The sequence below is a fragment of the Loxodonta africana genome, chromosome 12 (genome assembly GCF_030014295.1).
Source record: "Loxodonta africana isolate mLoxAfr1 chromosome 12, mLoxAfr1.hap2, whole genome shotgun sequence".
NCBI lineage: Eukaryota > Metazoa > Chordata > Mammalia > Proboscidea > Elephantidae > Loxodonta > Loxodonta africana.
The window spans coordinates 47415207-47439590 of NC_087353.1; the positions used below are offsets into that span (position 1 = coordinate 47415207).

General features: G+C 39.1%; 2 protein-coding genes across 6 annotated transcripts in view; one reads left to right on the forward strand and one right to left on the reverse strand.

Moving 5' to 3' along the window:
- Positions 1-1963, forward strand: part of USP8 (ubiquitin specific peptidase 8) — a 98027-nt gene extending 96064 nt beyond the window's left edge. For all 5 annotated transcript variants that reach the window (XM_064295195.1, XM_023539484.2, XM_064295198.1 and 2 more), the window contains one exon: positions 36-1963. In XM_064295195.1, the coding sequence (XP_064151265.1) occupies positions 36-221 (186 nt within the window). In that variant the 3' untranslated portion in view covers positions 222-1963. The remainder of the gene's footprint in view (positions 1-35) is intronic.
- On the reverse strand, positions 1841-20908 carry USP50 (ubiquitin specific peptidase 50). The gene is given in 7 exon segments (XM_023539485.2): positions 1841-2108; positions 8717-8849; positions 12114-12256; positions 13781-13987; positions 15778-15998; positions 16227-16435; positions 19661-20908. Coding segments are annotated over 7 exon segments (1143 nt in total). The 5' UTR covers positions 19714-20908; the 3' UTR covers positions 1841-1931.
- Between the last annotated feature and the right edge of the window lie 3476 nt (positions 20909-24384).

Below are 24384 nucleotides of genomic sequence, written 5' to 3' on the forward strand. Positions count from 1 at the left end.
CACTCAGTTTGAATTGCTTTCTCTGTTTGGCACAGAATCACTACGGCGGTCTGGATGGAGGCCACTACACTGCCTATTGTAAAAATGCAGCAAGACAGCGGTGGTTTAAATTTGATGATCACGAAGTTTCTGACATCTCTGTTTCTTCTGTGAAGTCTTCAGCAGCTTATATCCTCTTTTATACTTCATTGGGACCACGAGTAACTGATGTAGCCACATAAGGAGAAATAGGTAGTAAGCTAATTATCTTCTAAAAGCCTCAGCAGCACAGCTCTTCAAATGCTTACAAAGATACTGGAAAGCTCTTGCTGGCCATTTAAAGAAATTCTAGGGCACTGGGAGCTGTGTTACTATATTTCAGGTCAGTGCTCATATCAAAAGACTGACTGATAACACCTAACAAGTATTGCAGTAAGCAACCCTTAAAGGTACCATTTATTTCAAAACATTTTTAGTCTGCTCCAAAGTTAAAATAATTATCTAGTTAAGCATTATTATTCTGTTGGTCTAAAAACCATTGTATCCTTTCCTTTTCATTGTATAGCCTTTTCACGTTTCTATGTCCAGCTTGATCAGTTATGAATACTATAGAACGATATAAAGCAGGTAGGAATGTATGCGTATATATTTATTGCACACTTGCATATCAAATTGATGTACATAGTATAACATGTCCTTTTGTGAAGCCTAGAACTCAAAGAGGATTGCCTTTTTTTTTTTTTTTTTTTCTTCCACCTATTGTGAGTAACTGCAGTGCTTTCTTAGGGAAATGACAGGGCAAAGCTATTTTTCTGTTGCCTTTGGACTGTATTTGTGCACTAAAACTTTATTCTAAGAAATAAATGAAAACTTTTCTTTAATTTTTTAAATGAGAATTTCATTTACACCTACATTAAAATCTTAATGAGAAAAATAAAACCCTATAAGTGTTCTGCCTTTATTTTTATATGATCAAACACAGTACACTAGACCCATAGATTTTACACACACACCCCTTATACAGACACACACTTTACCCTGCAACATTGATTTAAAATTTCGTTCATTTATCCTATTGCATCAAGGCTCAATTCCATTGTAATTTCACCTGGACACCAGAACTGCATGTCACACTTACAATTATTAGATTTGAGGTCAGAATAAGATGCAATAACTGAGCACCCAGATTCACTTTATCAAGAGTAGTAGAGTTCTTAGGATTGAAGTGATAAGGAATAGGAGTCAGGCATCACTGCAAAGTGAACTACATTTTGAGCCATGTCTTCACAAAGTGATGCATTAAAAGGAGTAGGGGAGCTTAGACTTCACTTTTTATCTCAGGGCACTCAGTTACTACAGTCATTAAAATGCTCCATATAAAAATGAGATTCTAAAAGTGCTCCTGAAAGACGTTACCATTAGTGGACTCTTAGGGAAAGGAGGAAAGGATGGGTTTTAAATTGTGAAGGTGAGAACTTCTCATGTTCTGCAGTTAGTCTAAGAGACTTGTAGCTTCTTGACTAAATGATTTTATCGATTAAATATTTTCAAATCACACTCTTAAGGTCATAGAGCCATTTGAACAAAAGTTATTTTGGTTCAGCTCCCTGAAGTATCTTTGGAAAATAATTTGTTGAGTATACATAATCGTAATGAAAAATTTGATGATAGGAATCCACCCTAATAAACACTGAATTCTAAGTCTGAACTCAGTACGAAATCTGCAGTGGTTTAAAGGCCCCCATCCATTAGTGCTGCATTATTTTCACGGTACCTTTTCAGTGGGCCAGACCCATGTTTTTTACTTTATAAAAGTTGCATAATATGCTAGAAAGACTTAAAATTAATGATGCAAGTAAATTTCAAGAGTTTAATGACAGCAAAACTTAGCTACCAGTTTCTGATTGCTTGTTTTGCAGTTTTCAGAAAGCATTTTCCTAGCTCTTGCGTTTTTATATAGGTATAGAAAAGGGCTGGCAGCTATAGAACAGGAGATATGCTGTAGCAGTTTGCACTGAAGTGTTTGGAATCTCACTGACTCGTGTGTCATCAAAGCTATACCAGGCCTGGGTAACTGAGTTCCTGCAGAAAGCAGTGTAGTGGCCACCATCCAGGTCACCAAAGTGGTTCTGTGGGAAGAAGGAATATCAGGCTTAGTATTCATATGTGACTGCTTTAACTGTTAGAACAAGAAAGGCAGGCAAAGAAGTACTTTTTATACTTGTCTCTTATACCGAATTAAAGGGAAATGATAATTTTGTTAAACTAAATCTTATATATGGCCTAATTGCTATATTGCTTTTCATTCACCGGAACTGCTTGTATATTATTCCCATTGACTATTTAACAGAATTTGTAAATGAAATAGGACAGTATTTGGCAGCATCTGACTAACATTTATCAGTTAAACTTACTGATCACTTCCTATATGTAGACTGTTAACCCATTGCGTTGCCATGAGTTGGAATCAACTTGACAGCAGCTAACAACAACAACATGTTAGGCATTAAAGGAAATTTTTAAATAAGCAAGAAAATAGTCATCTTTCCTAAATGAACTTACAGTTTAATTTTGAGGTCAGATTAAGAATTAAAAAGATATTTAACACTGGGAAAAAAAGAGATTTAAATAACTGTACATTGCTGTGGCTCACCTTAAGGAGGGGTATACAACAACCACTTCAGTCATTTAGGGTCCAAATAAGAACCTTGTCCTAGAAGTGAAAACTTTGGAGAACCTCACTTCCTGGAAGGGGCATGTGTAGAGCAGGGGTTGGCAGACCATGACCCATGGGCCAAATCTAGCCTGCTGCCTGTTTTTTTATGGCCCGTGAGTTAATGGTTTTTATATGGTTGAAAAAAAATCAAAATAATATTTTGTGACACATGAAAATTATGTGAAATTCAAATGTCAGTGTCCTTAAATAAAGCTTTTCCTTAAGCATAGCCCTGCTCATTCATTTACATTTTGTCAGCGGCTCCTTTCATGCTACAAGGCAGAGTTGAATAGTTGCAACAGGGACTGTATGGCTTGCAAAGCCTAAAATATTAACTAGTTGACCTTTTACAGAATAAGTTTGCCACCCCCTGGTGCAGAGGAAGGCAACTGGATTTTTATAGTCAATTACTACTGTGAATTCAGCTCTAATACACAATGATTTCAGGGAAATTATTTACTCTTTCTAAATTCTAATTCATCTCTTAAAATGGGGTAGTAAGACTTGTCTTACACAATTACTGTCAGATAGCTCTTGTATTACACAGGTGCTTATGAAATGTTTCCTTAGATCTCCGTCTTCCTCACCTCTCCCATTACTGTAGAAATATTGTACATATATTCTAAAGCTGGAATTTAAAAGATACATGTTCTGGTCCTGGTCCTTGACATGTAGCCTTCGGCTGACATGCTTTTGCATCATTATGTATGAAATGGTACCCATAATAGCGTGATGAAATTTGATTGTAGAAAAAACATCTGGTGGATGATGTCCAGATGAAGAAGTGATGTTCTGAAGTGGTTAGACCACAGTTCAATATTATGTTCAGTTTTGATGACTTCATATAAAAAAGAAAAAAAGCATTGATACAATGGTAGAAGAGAGTGAAGCATCTTTCTAACATCCATTTCTGGCAATTAATGCAGACACTTAGCTCCAGAAGGAGAGAATAGCAAGTATGGAAGCAATATTTAATGTGATAATGGCTGAAAAATGATGAATGATCTGAATCTTCAGATTTAAGAAATGCAACAAATAAAGGATAAAAACAAAACTACAGGCAACAAAGGCAAAGAGAAAAATCTTAAAACCAATCAGGAAGACACATTACCCATAAGAGAATTGCAAGCAGTTGGTAGATCTCAATGGCAACCATGGAAATCAGAAACAGTGTAATAGCTTCAAAATGATGAAAGAAAACTTAGTTTAAAATTTGATTGCTAGTTAAATTATTCAAAATGAATTAAAGTGAACCAAAGACTTTCAGTCAAAGACCAAAAGAATTTGGGATACCATACATTCACTGAAAATTCTACTGACGTGTCCCACCCAGGTAAAGGAAGAAGTGATATATAAAAGGGGATGACGAGCAAAGACATTGGTAAAGATTCTGGCAAATTTAAACCAACATGAACTGTATAAAGCCAGGGTGAATAATACCTACTTTGGAAGCATATAAAAAGATGAAGTCATAATGCTGGAACACAATAATGTGGGTGGGCATTCAGAATTAAAGTGTTCTAAGATCCTTGCATTTGTTTTGGAGAAGAGTATAGGGATATTCCACTACCCAAATGTCATTTTGTCATACTGTGGTGGCTTGTGTGTTGAGGTGCTGGAAGCTATGCCGTTCATACTTCACATACCAGCAGGGTCACCCGTGTTGGACAGGTTTCGGCAGAGCTTCCAGATTTAAGACAGACTAGAAAGAAAGGCCTGGTGATCTACTTCCAAAAATTAGCCAGTATTAGCCTTATGGATCACAGCAGAACATTGTCCAGCTCACTTGCTTTGGACACGTCATCAGTAGGGATCAATCACTGGAGAAGGACATCATGTTTGGTGGAGGGAAGGGCCACTGAGGGTGAGGGGGACCGTTGGTGAGGTGGATTGGCACAATAGCCACAGCGATGGACATGCCAGCGATCATGAGGATGATGCAGGAGTGGGCACTGGTTCTTTTGTACATAGGTTGCCATGAGTGAAGTCTACTCAGTGGTAGCTATCTTTGTATCTATTGGAATATTATTTAACTTTAGATTTTAAAGCAAGTATGGAAACTGAAGTTTTAAGGGTAATTGCTTAAGCATCTAAAATATACAACTTCCAAAGTTATAGAGGGAAAACTTTATCAATTTAGCAGTAAGCAAGAGGGCCAGAAGGAATGACTAATCAGGTTGACAAAAAGTACAAAGATAACAGAAATAAATCTAAATTTATTATTAGTTTAACCATATAGACGAAACCCTGGTGGTATAGTGGTTAAGTGCTACACCTGCTAACCAAAAAGTCGGCAGTTTGAATCCACCAGGCGCTCCTTTGAAACGCTATGGGGGAGTTCTACCCTGTCCTATAGGGTCACTATGAGTTGGAATCGACTTGATAGCAATGGGCATGGTATGGTTAACAATATGGAAATGTATGAAACTTAGCAGACGAAGATAGATTGAATTAAAATCCAGCTCTATATTCTACACTGTGTAATATTCAGAACTTGGAAAAGGTTGAATTTAAATGGATGGAAAAAAGATACAGTAGGCAGATACTACCAAAAGAAAGCTGGAGTAGCTATATAAATATCAGCTAAGATGGACTTTAAGACAAAAACCATTATCAATGACAGTCACTTTATAATGAAAAAAATGTTTAGGTCACCAAAAAGTTATTATGTCAAACTGCTGTGCACTTCCATAGATTTACAAAAAACTGAATAAGGAAATTCTGAGGAATTACCTTCAGGGTTGTATCAATTAACCATACTTATTTAGTCTGTATGCTGAGCAAATAAAAACCTGGACTATATGAAAAAGAATGCAGCGTCAGGATTGGAGGAAGACTCATTAACAACCTGTGATATGCAGATGACACAAGCTTGCTTGCTGGAAGCAAAGAGAACTTAAAGCACTTGATGAGGATCAAAGACTGCAGCCTTCAGTATGGATTACACCTCAACATACAAAACCTCACAACTGGACCAACATCATGATAAACAGAAAAGATTGAAGTTGTCAATGATTTCATTTTACTTGGATCCACAATCAACACCCATGGAAGCAGCAGTCAAATCAAATGACAAATTGGGCACATCTGCTGCAAAAGACCTTTCAAGTGTTAAAAAGCAAAGATGTCACTTGAGAACTAAGGTGTACCTGATGCAAGTCAGAGTAATTTCAGCTGCCTCATAATGCATGCAGAAGCTGGACAATGAATAAGTAAAACTGAAGAATTGGTGCATTTTAATTACAGTGTTGGTGAAGAATTTTGAATATACCATGAACTGCCAGAAGAACGAACAAATCTGTCTTGAAGAAGTACAGCCAGAATGCTCCTTAGAAGGGAGGATGGCAAAACTTCATCTCACATGCTTTGGACATGTTATCAGGAGGGACCAGTCCCTGGAGAAGAACATCATGCTTGGTAAAATAAAGGGTCAGCGAAAAAGGGGAAGACCCTCAACAAGATGGATTGACACAGTGGCTACAACAGTGGGCTCAAACATAGCAGCAATTGTGAAGATGGTGCAGGACTGGGCAGTGTTTGATTCTGTTGTGCATAAGGTCACTCTGAGTCAGAACCAGCTCGGCGGCACCTAACAAACCTTCATAATGGAATATATCAACACATTTCTTTCACCTATCAATTAGAAAAATATCAGCTTTGAACAATACAAGCCTATTTTTTTGAACATTAAAAACTTGGTTCCTAATAAATATGTCTCAGCAAATGTACAATAATTAGTTTCATACAGACCATAATCTTTCAACATAACACAATAAAATTAGCCAATACAAAAAGATACCCCAAGTCCCCGTACTTTTGGAAATTAAAAAAATTCTAACTTTTTTGAGTGAATAAGATAATATACTTAGGAATAAACTGTAAAACACTATATTGAAACATACGGGATGCATTGATATCTGAGAATGTCTTCATAGTAATATGGTGCACGGAAGGGACTGGGTAAATATTATAGTTGAGTTGATAATGGTCGAAGCTAGATAATGGATGTATATAACCTGTTGCCATCGAGTCAATTCCGACTCACAGTGACTCTCTACAGGACAAGATGGAACTGCCCCATAGGGTTCCCAAGAAGCAGCTAGTGTATCCAAACTGCAGACCTTTTGTTTAGCAGCCGTGGCTCTTAACCATGGATGTATAGGAGCTCATTATACAGTCATCTTTAATTGGATATGTATAAAAGTCAAGAGAATAGTAAGCATTAAATTCAGGGTAGTGTAATCTCCAGGAGAGAAGGCAAGGGAAGGGATTTGAGAAAGGAGCATACTGACATATACTGGTTTTTAGGTCCTTAAGTTAGGTGATGATTTCACAGGTACTTGTTTATTATGTTGTGTGACACCTGTATATCTTATATACATTCTTTTGTATTTATCAAACACCACATAATGATATTTAAAAGAAAAAGGAAATAAAATGGTTAAAAAAGAACAAACTATCATCCAAAAGAAAGCTGGCATAGCTTTATCAAAGAAGCATGATAAAGGATAGAAGATTCCGCCATAATGATAAAAGGAACAATTCACTAGAAATACATTTGCACACATAGCTTCAAAATATATAAATAAAAGTCACAGAATTACTACAAGAATTTGACAAAATCCCAACCTTTTAACCCATCTTTCATTTACCAATTGAAAGAAGCAAGCAAAACTTTATTAACAGTACATAATATTTAAACATTAAAAAATATATGTAAAGGACATGCAGAACCCTAAAAACCTAATTTAAAAATTATTTTCAAGCACACATAATCCTAGGTCACGAAGCAAGTATCAACATAAACCACAGAATGGATAACATGCTAATCATGTTTTCTAACAAAAATGCAATTAGAAATCAGTAACAAAGTACAACCAAAAAATCATGTTTGGAATTTTATTGTGTATGAAAACAGTAAACTCAAAGAAAGTAGAACAAAGGAAATAAAGGCAAAAATTAATGAAATATAACACAAATAATAAAATCAACAAACCACAAGCAAGTTCTTTCAGATCACTAAAAGAATAAACATTTGGCAAAATCAAACAAGAAAAAAAAGGGGTTAGACACAGATAATATTAAGAGTGAACAAAGGGAGAACTAAGAATACAATAGAGATTTTAAAATATCGACATAATGAGCAACTTGATACCAACAAATTTGAAAATAAAAAATGAACAGTTTTCTAGAAAAAATATTTTTAAAACTTAAACATGGGTGAATGTCTTCATATTCTTGGGGTAGACAATGGTTTCTTAAACAACACAAAAACCCAAATCATAAAGGAAAAAAATAAGATGGACGACATTAAAGTTAAGAACTTCGTTTATCAAAAAGTCACAGTTAAAAGAGGGAAAAATCAAGCCACAGAATGGGGGAAGATCATTAAAATATACATATCCAGGATTTATAAAGAACTATAATAAGAGGAGCCCTTTTGTCTCAGTGGTAAAGAGCTTGGCTGCTAACCAGCCACTCCTTGGAAACCCAAGGGGCAGTTCTGCTCTGTCCAATGGGGTCGCTATGAGTTGGAATCGGCTCAGTGGCAATGGGTTTTTATAATAAGAGAGAGGAGCCCTGGTGGTGCATGATTAAGCACTTAGCTGTTAACCAAAAAGTCAGCAGCAAACCCACCAGCCACTCACTCTGGGGGAGAAAGATGTGGCACTCTGCTTCCGTAAATACAGCCTTGGAAACCGTATGTGGCAGTTCTACTATCAGTCAGAATCAACTCAGTGGCAATGAGTTTGGTTTTTGGTTTATAATAAGAGAGGGAAAGGCAACATAATAGGAAAATCAGCAAGAATTGTATAGACATTTCATGTTTTACTCTTTCCTGGCTCTAATGTTCCAGATCAAAAACAAGGAGCTTGCAGGCTCCATTTTGTTTTTAAAAGGCGGGAAGAGGAGAAGTCAGGGAGAGGTGGAAGGAGGAAGGAGTAGGTATTATTTAAGCAGATAATTCTAAAGTGTTCTTTAAAATTGTGTAATTTTTAATAGTTCTAGTATTCTACTCACCACCACTGCACAGAGGCTGTATTTAGGATGTTTCCGAAAAATTGGACAAATGTAAGGAGTGAGGTCCAAGTTGGTGAGTGGGTAATGGATATGTGTTCTCAGTTTTCTTTTCATTGTGCCCTGAACGTCAAACCTGGGGGATAAATGTGTGAAATACAAAATAAGTTTGTGAACCACTCACGAATGAAGTCCACAAACCTTGACAAATTCCAAATACAGTTAAGAGTAATTTCTTGGAAAGATTATTTGGTGCAGACCTATACAAATATAACTTTTTTTTTCTTGTGTAAATATACTTAGAAATCCCACATCCACATGCCTCACCAAAACAGAGACTGGACTGGGCCAGGAGCTTGGATCAGGGAGTGAGACAGTGTAGATTCAAGCTGGGCAGTGGGAAAAAGATAAAGGGCTAACCAAGACAAAAGCAAGAGAGAAGTGGAAACCACACTGAGGCTTTCACTTCAGCTGATACTATTTATTCTACCCAAACTGGCTCAGCTTTTTTCCTCATCTTGATTTCAGCACGTTTTCTTGTGTCCCATTTTCAAGCTCTGGGGTTTTAATAAGAAAATTTTGTGAAAATCTTGCCACATTCTGTACTGGTTATATAGCTCAGTGGTCCACACATCTGAGCTTATATCAGAATCACCCAGTGAGTTTTTTTTTTTTTTAAATAATCGTGCTCATTTTGGAGAAATGCTGGTTTAGTTCTGTGGCAAGGAAATGAATAGGTGAGCCTGAGACATGAATGTGCCAGAAAGTAAGAAACCTTGCTCTCCAAAACTAATGGAATAAAACAGTTACTATTTATGGATATTCATAGCAGCATTATTCACAATAGATAAAGCGTGAAAACAACCCATATATCCAGAAATAGATGAGTGGATAAACAATGTGGTATATCCGTACAGTGGAATATTATTCAGTCATAAAAAGAAATGGAGTACTGATACATCCTACCACTTGGATGAACCTCAAAAACCAGTCACAAAAGCCAACCTAGTATATGGTTTCATCCATAGAGACAGAAAGTAGATTGCTTAGGCCTGAGGGGTGAGGAGGGGTAGAAAGGTGGGGGGTGGTAGCTAAAGGGTACAAGGTTTCATTTTGAGGTGATGAAAATGTTCCAAAATTGACTATGATGATGGTTACACTTATCTGTGAATATACTAAAAACTATTGGAATTGTATACTTTAATTGGGTGAATTGTATGGTACATGAATTATATTAATAATGCTGTTAAAAATGAAAGGGGATGTTTTGGATTAAAAGGGATAACCGAATGGAATGCATGGCCCTTGACTGGATCCTAGATTGAAAAAAAAAAGTCTTAAAATATATTTTTCGGAGAGGGGAAATGTATATGGACCCTATCTCATGTGATGTGAAATCATTAAATATTGTAGGGAATGATAATAGTACTGTGATCGTGTAGGAGAATGTCTTTATTTTCAGGTGATGCATGCTGAAGTATTTCAACATGAAGTGCGATGGTGTCTCCATCTTCAAATGGTTCAGCTAAAAAAATAGAAGGGAGGGAGAGGCAGAGGCAGAGGCAGAAGGAGGGAAAGGAAATGTGGCAGCATTACTGATTGTTGAAGAGTCTAGGTAAAGGGTGTATGGGTATTATATTTTCTTTCAATTTTTTGGTAGATTTGAATTTTTTTTAAATAAAAACCTGGGAAAACATTTAACAAGAAAAAATGATGCTTATACCCCACTGTGGACCTAGGAGATCAGAATATCCAAGGGTAGGGCCAGGGAATCTATTTTTTTAAAAGCACTTGAAGTGAGTTGATAATCAGTCATCAATCCAGTGACCAGCGTTTGGTACCCCTGGCTAATAGATGACTTGCCTACATTTGTGATACAATGTCCTTTATGTCATGCAGTCAGTCTTGGAAACCCTGGAGTCACCCTCTATGTCTATTCCTTCACTTCCCCAACCTCCTCACTGCCATCCAAAGAGTAACCACTCACATCCACTTGATTCTAGTTCTGTCTCCCAAAAACTTCTTGAATCCATCCTATTCTTCCCGTCTCCACTGTTACTATCATAGCCCAGGCCATCTTCTCTTATTTAGACTCTTGCAACGGCATCCTAATTATTCTCCCCATCTCCAGGCTCTCCTCTTTCCTAACCACCCACGAACCTACTTGAGTTCCCTTTTCAAACCTGTCACACCACTGACCTCCAATGAGTTAACTACTGCCCAAAGGATAAAATCCAGAGGTCTTAATACGTGACATAAGACTCCCCACAAGGCTCTTACCTGCCTTAACAGCTTCATCACTACTTCTGTCCCATCACCACATTAACATACATAACCCTAACCCAGGGCCGTTGAGTCAATTCCGACTCATAGCGACCCATAGGACAGAGTAGAACTGCCCCATAGTGTTTCCAAGGAGCGCCTGGCGGATTCGAACTCCCAACCCTTTGGTTGGCAGGTTAGCAGCCATAGCACTTAACCAGTACGTCTCCAGGGTTAACATACATAGCAATATGCATATATTGGTTCCTTCTCCCTCTTCTCTGCCTGCAAAACTCATTCTTCAATGCTATTATTATATGTTCATTCTCCTGTGAAGTTTCCATTCTACCCCACCCCCCTTCCAAGTGTAGGTTGAAAGCTTCAGCATAACCCTGAGACTGTGTCTCACGTCAGCGTAGACAATCGGGCTGAGAGGTATACCAACCCAACAGAACACAGTGCAAGGGCACTTCACTAAACCCAGCTTTCCTGAGAGTCCTGCAGGTAAACTGTTTGTGTGTGTGTGTGTGTGTGTGTGTGTGTGTGTGTGTATGTGTGTGAGCTTTTTTTAACTGCTGATATGTGTATTTGTAGCAACAATGAGGTGGGATGGTAGTGAAGAATAGAAACTATTCCTGCCAATTGCAGGGCCTCGTTCTTGGCTTATTCTTAGCTTTTGACCCACAACTTGTTCCTCCTTCCCTCACTGTATTTCTTCTTTGGATTTCCTCTTAGCTCATAAAGGAGAGATGCTTTGAAGTATACTTCTTTGAATGAAGTAATTCTTAAATTATACTTTGTCCAGTTATCAGTGTGGTCTTGAACATTCCTCCCTGTCAGAAGCAGCCATGTAGAGTTGAGATCGCAGAGAGCTCATTGCCTGGATGCTGGAGGAACTGGGAATGGAGCTGAGACAATAGGGCAGCAAGATTTCACTGGATATTCCAACTAGACATCAACTATTGTTTCTAAGAAGAAACTAAACTGACCTAAGTATGTTCTATTTTCAGAATCATTGATTTGCCCCCAAATTGACAAGAAAATATGTCTTGTAAACTGTTTTGCTAGGCCAACTTTTAAGCCCATTCATGTCCTTTTCATACCTTCAAATCTGCCTAAAAAATGCCAAGATCCATACCTTTTTAAATGAAAAATAATTATTTTTGGTGCTTTGGAAATACTGGCTCTCACAGCAGTTTCTTGCTTGGTTTCACAAAAGGAGCAATGAATTTGGTTATTCCAGGTCAGTGTGTCTTGCTGAAAAAAACATTGGAGGCAGTCCTATTGAGAAAAAAAAGCATTTGGTGACCAAGTTGGATCAAGTGGAACCTGTTGCCTCTATTTGGAATTTTGGAACAGCCATAAAATTGTAATCCTCGTTTTTCTTCAAGTCAAATCCAGGAGTTAGCAGGGTCACAAATGCCTAGAGAGCCAGCTAGAAATTCTACCTGGCAAAGGAGATGTTTCCTTCTCACTTGGTTACTGAAATGAATCCAAGTGCCATCTCGTTTATAATCTCTGAATCAGCCTTTTAAAGTTTCTAGTTGATTTTGGGATAATAGTGACCTTGCAATTTCCACTAACCAAAACAGGCAGCTGTTTTATGTTATTTCTGTCATTACTAAAGTGATCTGGTGATTGAAAAATGGTCATATCTCAGTCTTTGGGGTGGCCCGTAATAGAGGCAACAGGACAGAGATAAATTAGACCCCAGGTTCCCAGGAGATACCCTAAATGTGGCCAGGTACTGAGTTACACAAACCATTAATCTAAAGGCAAAGATGAGCAAAGATCTCATGCCAGCACCTCACTTTAAAAAGTCTTTGAAATTCCTTTGGGGCAATCTTTAGCAATTTGAGCTGAGAACAAAGCCCAGTCCTGAATAAGTGGTGGGATTCTACTCTCCAATTCCGGTATTTGGAAATAAATCCATTGCCAATGAGTTGATTCCTTGGAAATGGCTATGTGAAAACTTTTATCAGTAGATGTTCTTTCATAAATTAGGAAGAAATACATAAATTTGTATTATTCTGCCAGCAAACGTACTGCTTCCTGTCTCCTAACTGTTCCCTGCCTCCCACTGCCATCCTCCCTGCCCCCTTACAGGTGAACTTGTGGCATTATGATGAAGAGAAATAGAGGGGTACGCTGAGGCACTGGACTCCACTCTCCCATTGCAACACATTTCACGTTAGGCTAAAATGTAAGAGGCTCAATACCAAAAGTCAAAATTGTTTATATCAATTCCTGATCTGGGGCTGCAGACCTCTGGGGTGAGACAGAGCCATACATTTTTTTAAGAAATGATATGTCCTGTATGTGCACCAAGCCATCTCAATAGACTGAATAAATCCTGCCTACATTTCCAATTTTACAAAAAGTCTGTTTTGTTGAGTACATTTAAAAAGTAACTTTTGGCCAGTATGTTACTTTTCAGAGTGAGCCCTGTTGGCCCAGTGGTTAAGTGCTCAGTTGTTAACTGAAAGGTTGGTAGTTTGAACCCACCAGCCACTCCTTGGGGGAAAGATGTGGCAGTTTGCTTCCATAAAGACTTACGGTCTTGGAAACCGTATGGGGCAGTTCTGCTGTGTCCTATAGGGTCGCTATGAGTCAGGATCAACTCGATGGCAATGGGTGGGGCAGGTCACTTTTCAATCAAATGCCATCATCCTGGGCTTCCAACTTTTTCTTAATATTTTTAGTTATATAGAAGCCCCCTCATACTAAAACATGGAGGAAATAGCCCTGAGAAAATCCACGGTTGGGGGTAGAACAAAAGAAGTATCCAGGAGTATGGAATCCTACCTGAAGAGAGCATTCATACTCTGATGGAATGGGGAGGGACAGGACGGTGAAGACTTCATTCTTATAGCTGCAGTTCTCACACTTCAGACAGATGACATCATAATTGAGCTGCCCTTCAAACAGGCGTGTGATGATGGATGACTCTGTGGCAATCACCTTCCTGCAGCATCTTCGAGTAGATCCTTTTTCATATGATCTTCGGTGGTACTGAATCAAGAGACAAATTCCTCCAGTCCCCCAAAATGAACTTTTGGTTATTTAAAAAAATAAATAAATTTAGCAGAATGATTAATTTTTTTTTCTGCCAGAATGATACATTGCTATCAGAAACCACTTAGTTTTGGATTCAGACAATAAATAGATCTTCTGAAGAGGATGTGTTTTGCATAGTCCCTGATAATTCAGATATGTCCCTCTTTAAGCGAAAGTGAGGAATAATAGTGCCCTGACTCTGACAGCCTGTGACAATGCAATCCAGTGCCCTGGAGCCAGCTTTTCCGAGGAAAAGGGCAAGCTGCTGAACTACAGACTGACCTGGAGGTAAAATAATGGAACTTGGTCTTTCCTCTGACCCCTTCCGGTTATGTTCTCCTCCTATTGTTGGAAAACACATTTTTAAAAAGAGCAAATCTAACATTCCCAACACAGCCTAATTTAACTGGCCTTGAGGTCTGGTTTGAATCTAGCTCATACAGTATCTCATGGAACATGCCATGAATTTTTGTGATTTTTACAGCCTCAGGAGAATATGCATTTTGAAGACTCATTAGCTTCACAGCCAACTCTAATTTGGAACTGGACGCTCTGTTCCACGTTTGTTCACTTTTCTCATCTTTGCTGCCAAGGCCTTCCACCCTGAGAGTAATTGAATGCTCCCTTTCCAAGTTTGGCCTAGGAAACCAGAATGCTATTTAGTTCAGATGAGCTGCAGATGAGGGCTTAAGTGATTTTTACTGATCACTAACTGGGTTGGGATTTTACCCTCCCTTCCAGCTAAAAAAAAAAAAAGTACTAACTGCTCTGAATATCTTGTAATTAGTGCAAATGAAAACTGGAATTGAGGCTTGAAAATGAGAATAATTAATGGCTATAATTTGTGACACTTGCGCTATTTCCTGGATATGAGGTGAGCTAACATCAGCACAAGGATGCTGCATAAAGTAAAGGCCGTGTATTTGCAGGGGGTGGGTCTTAGGCTAATGACGAAGGCAGTAAGTCTTGTAAGTAAAGACAAACCCCCTAGAAACTGGGGTTCTCTTGCTTTATCAAATGTATGTCCTACTCTAAAGAAGAGCTCAGGTTAGGCATGTTTGGTATGAATAAACTTTGCAGTGTATAGGTCTACCCCTTAACCTAATACCAAGCTTAATATTTTAATGGGTTTGTAGGTTCTCGGACAGTCTAATTTGTAAATTTCTCATAAGGAGTATATTTATATTTTAAAAAAGTGATTTCCACTGTAAAAAAAAAAAAAAAAAGTCCTTGCAAAGAGCTAGATTAGTGGCGGAGACCCTGGGTGTGCAAGCGGTTAATACGCTTGGCTGCTAACCAAGAGGTTGGATGTTCATGTCCACCCAGAGGTGCTTCAGAGGAAAGTCTTGGTGATGTACTTCTGAAACAGCAGCCGTTGAGAACCTACGGAGCACATTTCTACTCTGACACGCATAGGGTCGCCATGGGTTGGAGCTGGTTAAAGATTAGTGGTTCCCATATGTGGACAGTCACCGGCAATGGCAAGTGAGCTTTTTCCAAAAGACAGTAAGACTGCAGTGAGGGTCTGAGAATCTGTGTTTTAAAATCTTCCCAGATAATTCTGATGATTAGCTAAATTTGGTAATACAAACAATTTAACACTAACTTGAATCTTCTGTGTAGTACCCCAGCAAGTAGCACAGTGTTTGGCACACAGTAGTACATGTTTACTGAATGACTGAAAAATGAAAGTAGCTGATGAAGCTGAAGACCAATCCTATTTCAAGGCCGTTTATTCCACTTACTTTTTTCAACGCTTCATGAAGGTCATTCAGGACATAAATCAAGAATTCCTGCGCATCCTGCTGTGTCTTTTTCATAAATGCTGGGTAGAGGTTTCCCAGAGCTGACCGAAATATTTCTGGTGAGACACAGCCTGAGTCTCCAAGCCACATGTCTGTCATCAAGTAGGCAAAAGCAGTGGCAACCTCACCACAACTCCTTGGAAGAAGGAAAGGACATGTTTCTGGCTGGTTTAATGAAAAGAAAGCACCTAAAAACTTGAGCATGAGGCATCAAACCAAAAATGGAGCTTTGTTCATTTCTTGGTTGACCTTTCTGTTTACACACCCTAGATGTATTATTTGGGTAGCTGCAGCCTTTACTGACTTTTTAGCCCTTAAGAGGGACACAAAATGGTTCCTTCCCTAACTTCACCTAGGGAAGCTGGGATCGGGACTGAGCTGTAGGGAACACAAGTGGTCTTACTTTTGAAGAGCAGTAATGTACTTTCCAGAGAGGAAGTATTCCACCAGCGGCGAGATACTGCAGAGACACTGTAAGATGGCATTCATGTAGCACGTGTTGCCCAAGTTTCGCAGACCAGTCACACCTTGGAAATGGGGCTGGTCCTCATCAACCTCATTAACCGGGATGGTATCATAGTAATCTGTACATTCTGCGCTGTGGTGTCACATAGAAAGAAAGGCATTTTGAGGGAGCAAAATGTGTACAAATGAAAATAAGTCCCTCAACCTTACGAAACAAAGAAGAGTTCTTAACAAGACATCCCTCAAACACTTTCTCTACCAAGGACGGTAGTATTCCGACTTGGAGTCTAAACTCGCATTACTTTCTCTTAAACTCTTTGAACAAGTTCCTGCAGCTAAGTGAATCAGAGATAAAAGTTTCTTCCTAAAACCAAAGCCAGAGGACAGAAAATATCTGCCTTTCAGAGTCCCAGAGTTGCTGGGCTAAAAATGCAAGCATTCCCACTATGGTTAGGTTGTAAGGATTAGATTAAAATACAAATATTCCCACTGTAGTTAGATCATGAGAATTTAATTAAAATGCAAACATTCCCACTATACTTAGGTCATGAGGGTTAGATTAAAATGCAAACATTCCCAATGTATAGTTAGGTCGTGAGGAATAGATTAAAATGCAAGCATTCCCACTATAGTTAGGTGGTGAGGATTAGATTAAATGAGGCAATGCTTCCTTTTTTGCTGGGCAAGTAAATTATTGTTAGTAGTAACAATAATAATAGCTAGTAGTTAATTGTAACAATAGCTATCATTTATTGAGCCTAGCATTTTGTTAAATGTTTAACATGCATTTTCCCATTTAATACTTACAACAAATCTATGGGGTAGGTACAATTATTTTTAAGTTTAAATCCCATTTTACAGATGAGGTATCAAAATGGTTTAGTCATTGGCCCCTGCTAACAGTCTAAGGAGTGTGTAGTGGTATATAGAAAGAGGGAATATCTTATCTGTCAGACTGTCAGTCGGTCAGTCTCTCTGTGTATATATCTAAGTTATTTGGATTTATATACAGGCAGTCCCCAGGTTATGAGCGAGATATATTCCTAACTGTGCCTTTAAGTCAAATTTGTAAGTCAGTAACAGGTGCATATGGTTCTTATTTAGCCTTATTGATGATATAAAATGATTTAAAAGCTGCCCGTACAGCAAGTGAAGGTGATTTGTGATGATGAATTTGTTGCGAGTAGGGGTTGGTTCAGTGTTTCAAAGTGGGGCTTTGAACCAGTTTGGTCCAGTTCAACCACCTGCTGAGAATTTGCCTTTCCACCCCAGGTATACTGAATCTGAATCTTCATTTTAAAAAGATTCTGAGGTGATTCCTATGTCAGAATCTGCATTTTAACAAGTTCCCCAGGTGATTCTTATCTCTAAAATAAGAGTCTATATAAATAAGAATCACCCGGGGATCTTGTTAAACTGTAGATTCTGATTCAGTATATCTGAGTGGAAATGCAGATTCTCAGCAGGCGGTCAAACTGGACCAAACTGGTTCAAAGCCCTGTTTCAAAATGAGGTCAAATTTACATAACTCTAAAAGACAAGTACAAGTTGTCTGCAAGTTGGATGTTTGTAACCCGGGGACTGCCTGTAGCATATATTAAGAGTATCTATCTGTTATGGATTGAACTGTGTCCCCTAAAAATGTATGTCAACTTGGCTAGGCCATGATTCCCACTATTGTGTGGTTATCCATCATTTTGTCATCTGATGTGATTATTCTATGTGTTGTAAATCCTAATCTCTATGATGTTAATGAAGCAGGATTAGAGGCAGTTACGTTAATGAGGCAAGATTCAATCTATAGGATTATGTTGTATCTTTAGTCAATCTCTTTTGAGATACAAAAGACAGTATTAAGCAGAGAGGGGAGGGACCTCATTACCACCAAGAAAGAAGACTCAGGAGTAGAGCGCATCATTTGGACCCAGGCGGGGTCTTCGTGCTGAGAAGCTACTAGACCAGGAGAAAATTGATGACAAGGACCTTCCCCCAGAGCTGACAGAGAGAGAAAGCCCTCCCCTGAAGCTGGCACCCCAAATTTGAACTTCTAGCCTCTTAGACTATGAGAGAATAAATCTTTGTTAAAGCCATCGACTTGTGGTATTTCTGTTACAGCAGCACTGTCTGTCTATCTAAGCTATTTGAATTTATATACAAGCAGTCCCCAGGTTATGAATGGGATCCATTCGTAACTGTGCCTTTAAGTCAAATTTGTAAGTCAGTAACAGGTGCATATGGCTCTTATATAGACTTTAGTGCAAGAAAAGGCTTGACTTGTTTCAATGATTTAAAAGCTGCACATGCAGCAAGTGAAGGTGATTGTGATGAAGAATTTGTTAGATCTATATATATGTATATATATAACGTATGTACAAATCAAAAGCGTAATAAAATCCATAGCCGTCGAGTCAATTCCGACTCATAGAGATCCTTTAGGACAGAGTAGAACTGCCCCATAGGGTTTCCAAGGCTGTAAATCTTTACAGAAGCAGACTGCCACAACTTTCTCCCACGAGCAGCTGAGTGCTTAACCACTATGCCACCAGAGCATATATTAAGAGCATATATATATATATATATATATATATATATATATATATATATACACACACACACATTAAGACTACACACACACCTAGAGGGTCAGAAAGAGAAATAGTAAGAGGATAGATTTAATAAAAAATACATCTCAGTTTAAATTCTGACTCTGCCACTTACCTACTCAAGAGCTCTTATGCCTGTTTATCATCTATAATATAATAATACCACCTGCCGTATAGGGTTGTGAGGGTTAAATTAAATGATTCAAGGTACCTGGCACAGATTAAATAATAAATGTCAACATTTGTTTTAAAAGAAGTGGCTGATCTAGGATGTTCTCACAGCTCTGTTTGGCTAGGCCAGGCCTACACAGAGAGAAGAGCACTGAGGTCCCAAGGGCTCCTTCTGTCCCGGCCCCGGGCTCCTACCCTGGCCCAGGGCTTCCTTTTGTCATTTGTCATATTGCTCCAGGCAGCCCAGCAACTTTGTGCTTTCTGATTTTCCTTTCCATGCACAGTATCTAAACGTGGGCCTCCATGAGACATCTGCCTCACCTCAGCACCTCTACTTAAGTTAGCCAGTTGGGAAAGTGCTCAACTTGTACTGTCACAGAAGGCCCTGGGCTGTCACTCTTCAGGAAGCACATGTCTCTATTGCTTAGATATTAGATAACACCTTTCCTTCCTTCTCGGGGGACCTCCCATAGGCCACACCTGGGGAAACCTTCTAAATGCAGCATGTGCCCTCTGACTCCTTGGACCTTGGCTTCTGCCCTGAACAGAGCTTATCTAGAAAGCTGTAGTAGATAGGGGCTCACAGGACGTAGTAGATACCGAAGTCATCTACAGGGAGAGGCCGCTGAGAAGTCATTTTAATGGAACCACGTCGGACTTTCGCTTTTATTCAGGAGCTACATCTAATCCTTTAAACTTCATTTCTCCGAGCCCGTTTGGCTCTTTTTGTCTGTTTTAAATTCTTCGTCTGCTCCTCTCCCCTTTCAGTAGCTGCAAACTGATTCTCATCTGCACGTTAGGTGCCATTCCAACTTAGATTTTTCCATGAATCATAATCCTCTCCATTCACCCTCAAGATTCTAACATGTTGCTATGAGCTACTGTGACCTGGCTGTTCGAAATGCTTTAAAAAGATTCGATTTCAGAGGATAAACTGTACACACAACCTTTTCCTCCATCACGCATTTCCGTTGTGTACAGCGTGTAAACAGACGCGGTTCCCAGGTAAACAAATTTCTCTCTTGCTTCCTTTTACTTATCTGGGGAAACACTAGGAAACTGCATTTGCTTCCCATATTGCCACTTTTCAAGACACAAGACGAGTAGGCTAACCCAGTAAACATAGAAAGACTCCAGCCTATGCTTAGATTTTGAGATTCTGCTGGATGCACAGGGCCAAGAGTTGAAAAAGCACTTTGTTCCATTAAAAACATTTTTAATTAAAAATTGATGTGGGTACAAAAATCCAACAAGACAGAAACACAGTAAAAATGAAGTCCTTTTCTTCACCTTTCTATCCAACCCTTTTCTCTCCAGAGACCATACCTCTGTCCCTTCTCTTTCCCACCCTCCCCAGAGAAAATCACGGTCTCTAACTGGTATATATCATTCTCAGTTACTACTTATGCATGTCTTCACAAACAAAATACACATCTTGTGTCTTTACAATGTTTCCATAAATACAGGTTTCTTGTTTTTGACAATATCCTGTGCTTATGTAAGATCATCATGGAGGACGTGGGGTTAAGGGCACATGGGAGCCCTTGGTTATTTTTGCAATTTCTTGTGAATCAAACTATTTCAAAATAAAAGGTATTAAAGATTTACATAGTGGCCTCCACAGTATATATAACTTGTTTTATTACACTTGGTATTGTATTTGAGATTTATGGATGTTAGCTCTAGTTAATTTTTACTTGTGTACATAATCTACCTCCCTCCCCTGTTAAGGGGAGTCAGCGAGTTCCACTTGTGCACTAATACAAGCAAGGCTTTCATAAGGCATCCTGGCACAGGTGCAACTTTTCTCTAGAATAATAATGTTAGCCTAACACTCCGAGTGTCTACAATGTGTCAGGTACCATTCCAAGTACCTAGATGATTTAACCCACTTAACCTAAACAGCTTCTTCCTTTCTTCAGGGTTCAGTTTCCTTCTTCCGAAAGTGATTTCTTTCAGCCATAAGTTTTATCTCTTTGTCTGAAAAAGATAGCCTAGCTGGATTTGGCATTCTACAAATTTTCTCCCTATGTCATTTGAAAATATTCCACTGTCATATGCCTGTGAGTGGAAGAACTGACTACAAATGAATACAAGTGTGTGTGTGTGTGCACGCGCATGCGCATGCATGAGTAGAGAGGAGAATATCAGGGAAAGATGATATTAAAACAAACTAATAATATATTTCCCAACAATGATTTCAAACTTAAAGAAAAGTTGTAAAAATAGGACAGAAGCGTTTTTCCCCTGAACCATTTGAGAGTGCGTTGCCAAAATGCAGAATACATGTATATGTTTCCTAAAAACAGGTACTCGCCTACATAAATACAATTTAAAAAAAAAAACAATGCCGCTGAGTCGATTCCAACTCTTAGTGACCCTATAGTACAGAGTAGAACTGCCCCATAGAGTTTCCAAGGAATGCCTGGCAGATTCGAACTGCTGACCCTTTGGTTAGCAGCAGTAGCACTTAACCACTACGCCACCAGGGTTTCCTATAAATACCATATAACCATCAAAATGAGGAAAATAACACATCGAAACATTACCACCCATAGGCACCATTCAAGTTTCGTCAATTGTTCCAGCACCGTCCTTTATAGCAAAAGTATCACACACTGCATTTAGTTGTCATTGTCTCTTTAAGCTCCTTCAACCTAGAAGACTCTTTGTGTATTTTCTTGACATTGAATGAACTTAACACTTTTGAAGATGGTTGTTGTTAGCTGCTGTTGTGCTCGTTCTGACTCATAGCAACCCTATGTACCACAGAACGAAACACTGCCTGGTCCTGCGCCATCCTCACAATCATTGTTATGCTTGAGCCCATTGTTGCAGCCACTGTATCAATCCATCTCATTGAGGGCTTCCTCTTTTTCACTGTCCCTCTACTTCACCAAGCATGACGTCCTTCTCCAGGGACTGATCCCTCCTGATAACACGTCCAAAGTATGGGAGACGAAGTCTTGCCAACCTTGCTTCCAGTGAGCATTCTGGCTGTACTTCTTCCGAGACAGATTTGTTCGTTCTTTTAACAGCCCATGGTATAGTCAATGTTCTTTGCCAACAGCATAATTCAAAGGCATCAATTCTTCTTCAGTCTTTCTTATTCATTGTCCAGCTTTCACATGCCTAGGAAGTAATTGAAAAAAAAAACACCATGGCTTGGGTCAGGTGCACCTTAGTCCTCAAGGTGACATCTTTGCTTCTTTTTTTTTTTTTTTTAATAACTTTTATTAAGCTTCAAGTGAACGTTTACAAATCCAATCAGTCTGTCACATATAAGTTTACATACATCTCACTCCCTACTCCCACTTGCTCTCCCCCTCTTGAGTCAGCCCTTTCAGTCTCTCCTTTCTTGACAATTTTGCCGGCTTCCCTCTCTCTCTATCCTCCCATCCCCCCTCCAGACAAGAGTTGCCAACACAATCTCAAGTGTCCACCTGATATAATTAGCTCACTCTTCATCAGCGTCTCTCTCCCACCCGCTGACCAGTCCGTTTCATTTCTGATGAGTTGCCTTCGGGGATGGTTCCTGTCCTGTGTCAACAGAAGGTCTGGGGAGTATGGCCACCGGGATTCCTCCAGTCTCAGTCAGACCATTAAGTTTGGTCTTTTTATGAGAATTTGGGGTCTGTATCCCACTGATCTCCTGCTCCCACTGATCTCCTGCTCCCTCAGGGGTCCTCTGCTGTGCTCCCTGTCAGGGCAGTCATCGATTGTGGCCGGCACCAACTAGTTCTTCTGGTCTCAGGATGATGTAGGTCTCTGGTTCATGTGGCCCTTTCTGTCTCTTGGGCTCTTAGTTGTCGTGTGGCCTTGGTGTTCTTCATTTTCCTTTGCTCCACGTGGGTTGAGACCAATTGCTGCATCTTAGATGGCCGCTTGTTAGCATTTAAGACCCCAGACGCCACATTTCAAAGTGGGATGCAGAATGATTTCATAATAGAATTATTTTGCCAATTGACTTAGAAGTCCCCGCAAACCATGTTCCCCAGACCCCCGCGCTTGCTCCGCTGACCTTTGAAGCATTCATTTTATCCCGGAAACTGCTTTTGGTCCAGTCCAATTGAGCTGACCTTCCATGTATTGAGTGTTGTCTTTCCCTTCACCTAAAGCAGTTCTTATCTACTGAGTAATCAATAAAAAAACCCTCTCCCACCCTCCCTCCCTCCCCCCCTCGTAACCACAAAAGTATGTGTTCTTCTCAGGTTTACTATTTCTCAAGATCTTATAATAGTGGTCTTATACAATATTTGTCCTTTTGCCTCTGACTCATTTCGCTCAGCATAATGCCTTCCAGGTTCCTCCATGTTATGAAATGTTTCAGAGATTCATCACTGTTCTTTATCAATGCGTAGTATTCCATTGTGTGAATATACCACAATTTATTTACCCATTCATCCGTTGATGGACACCTTGGTTGCTTCCAACTTTTTGCTATTGTAAACAGAGCTGCAATAAACATGGGTGTGCATATATCTGTTTGTATGAAGGCTCTTGTATCTCTAGGGTATATTCCCAGGAGTGGGATTTCTGGGTTGTATGGTAGTTCTATTTCTAACTGTTTAAGATAACACCAGATAGATTTCCAAAGTGGTTGTACCATTTTACAATCCCACCAGCAGTGTATGAGAGTTCCAATCTCTCCGCAGCCTCTCCAACATTTGTTATTTTGTGTTTTTTGGATTAATGCCAGCCTTGCTGGTGTGAGATGGAATCTCATCGTAGTTTTAATTTGCATTTCTCTAATGGCTAATGATCGAGAGCATTTTCTCATGTATCTTTTGGCTGCCTGAATATCTTCTTTAGTGAAATGTGTGTTCATATCCTTTGCCCATTTCTTGATTGGGTTGTTTGTCTTTTTGTGGTTGAGTTTTGACAGAATCATGTAGATTTTAGAGATCAGGCGCTGGTCGGAGATGTCATAGCTGAAAATTCTTTCCCAATCTGTAGGTGGTCTTTTTACTCTTTTGGAGAAGTCTTTAGATGAGCATAGGTGTTTGATTTTTAGGAGCTCCCAGTTATCGGGTTTCTCTTCATCATTTTTGGTAATGTTTTGTATTCTGTTTATGCCTTGTATTAGGGCTCCTAGGGTTGTCCCTATTTTTTCTTCCATGATCTTTATCGTTTTAGTCTTTATGTTCAGGTCTTTGATCCACTTGGAGTTAGTTTTTGTGCATGGTGTGAGGTATGGGTCCTGTTTCATTTTTTTGCAAGTGGATATCCAGTTATGCCAGCACCATTTGTTAAAAAGGCTATCTTTTCCCCAGTTAATTGACACTGGTCCTTTGTCAAATATCAGCTG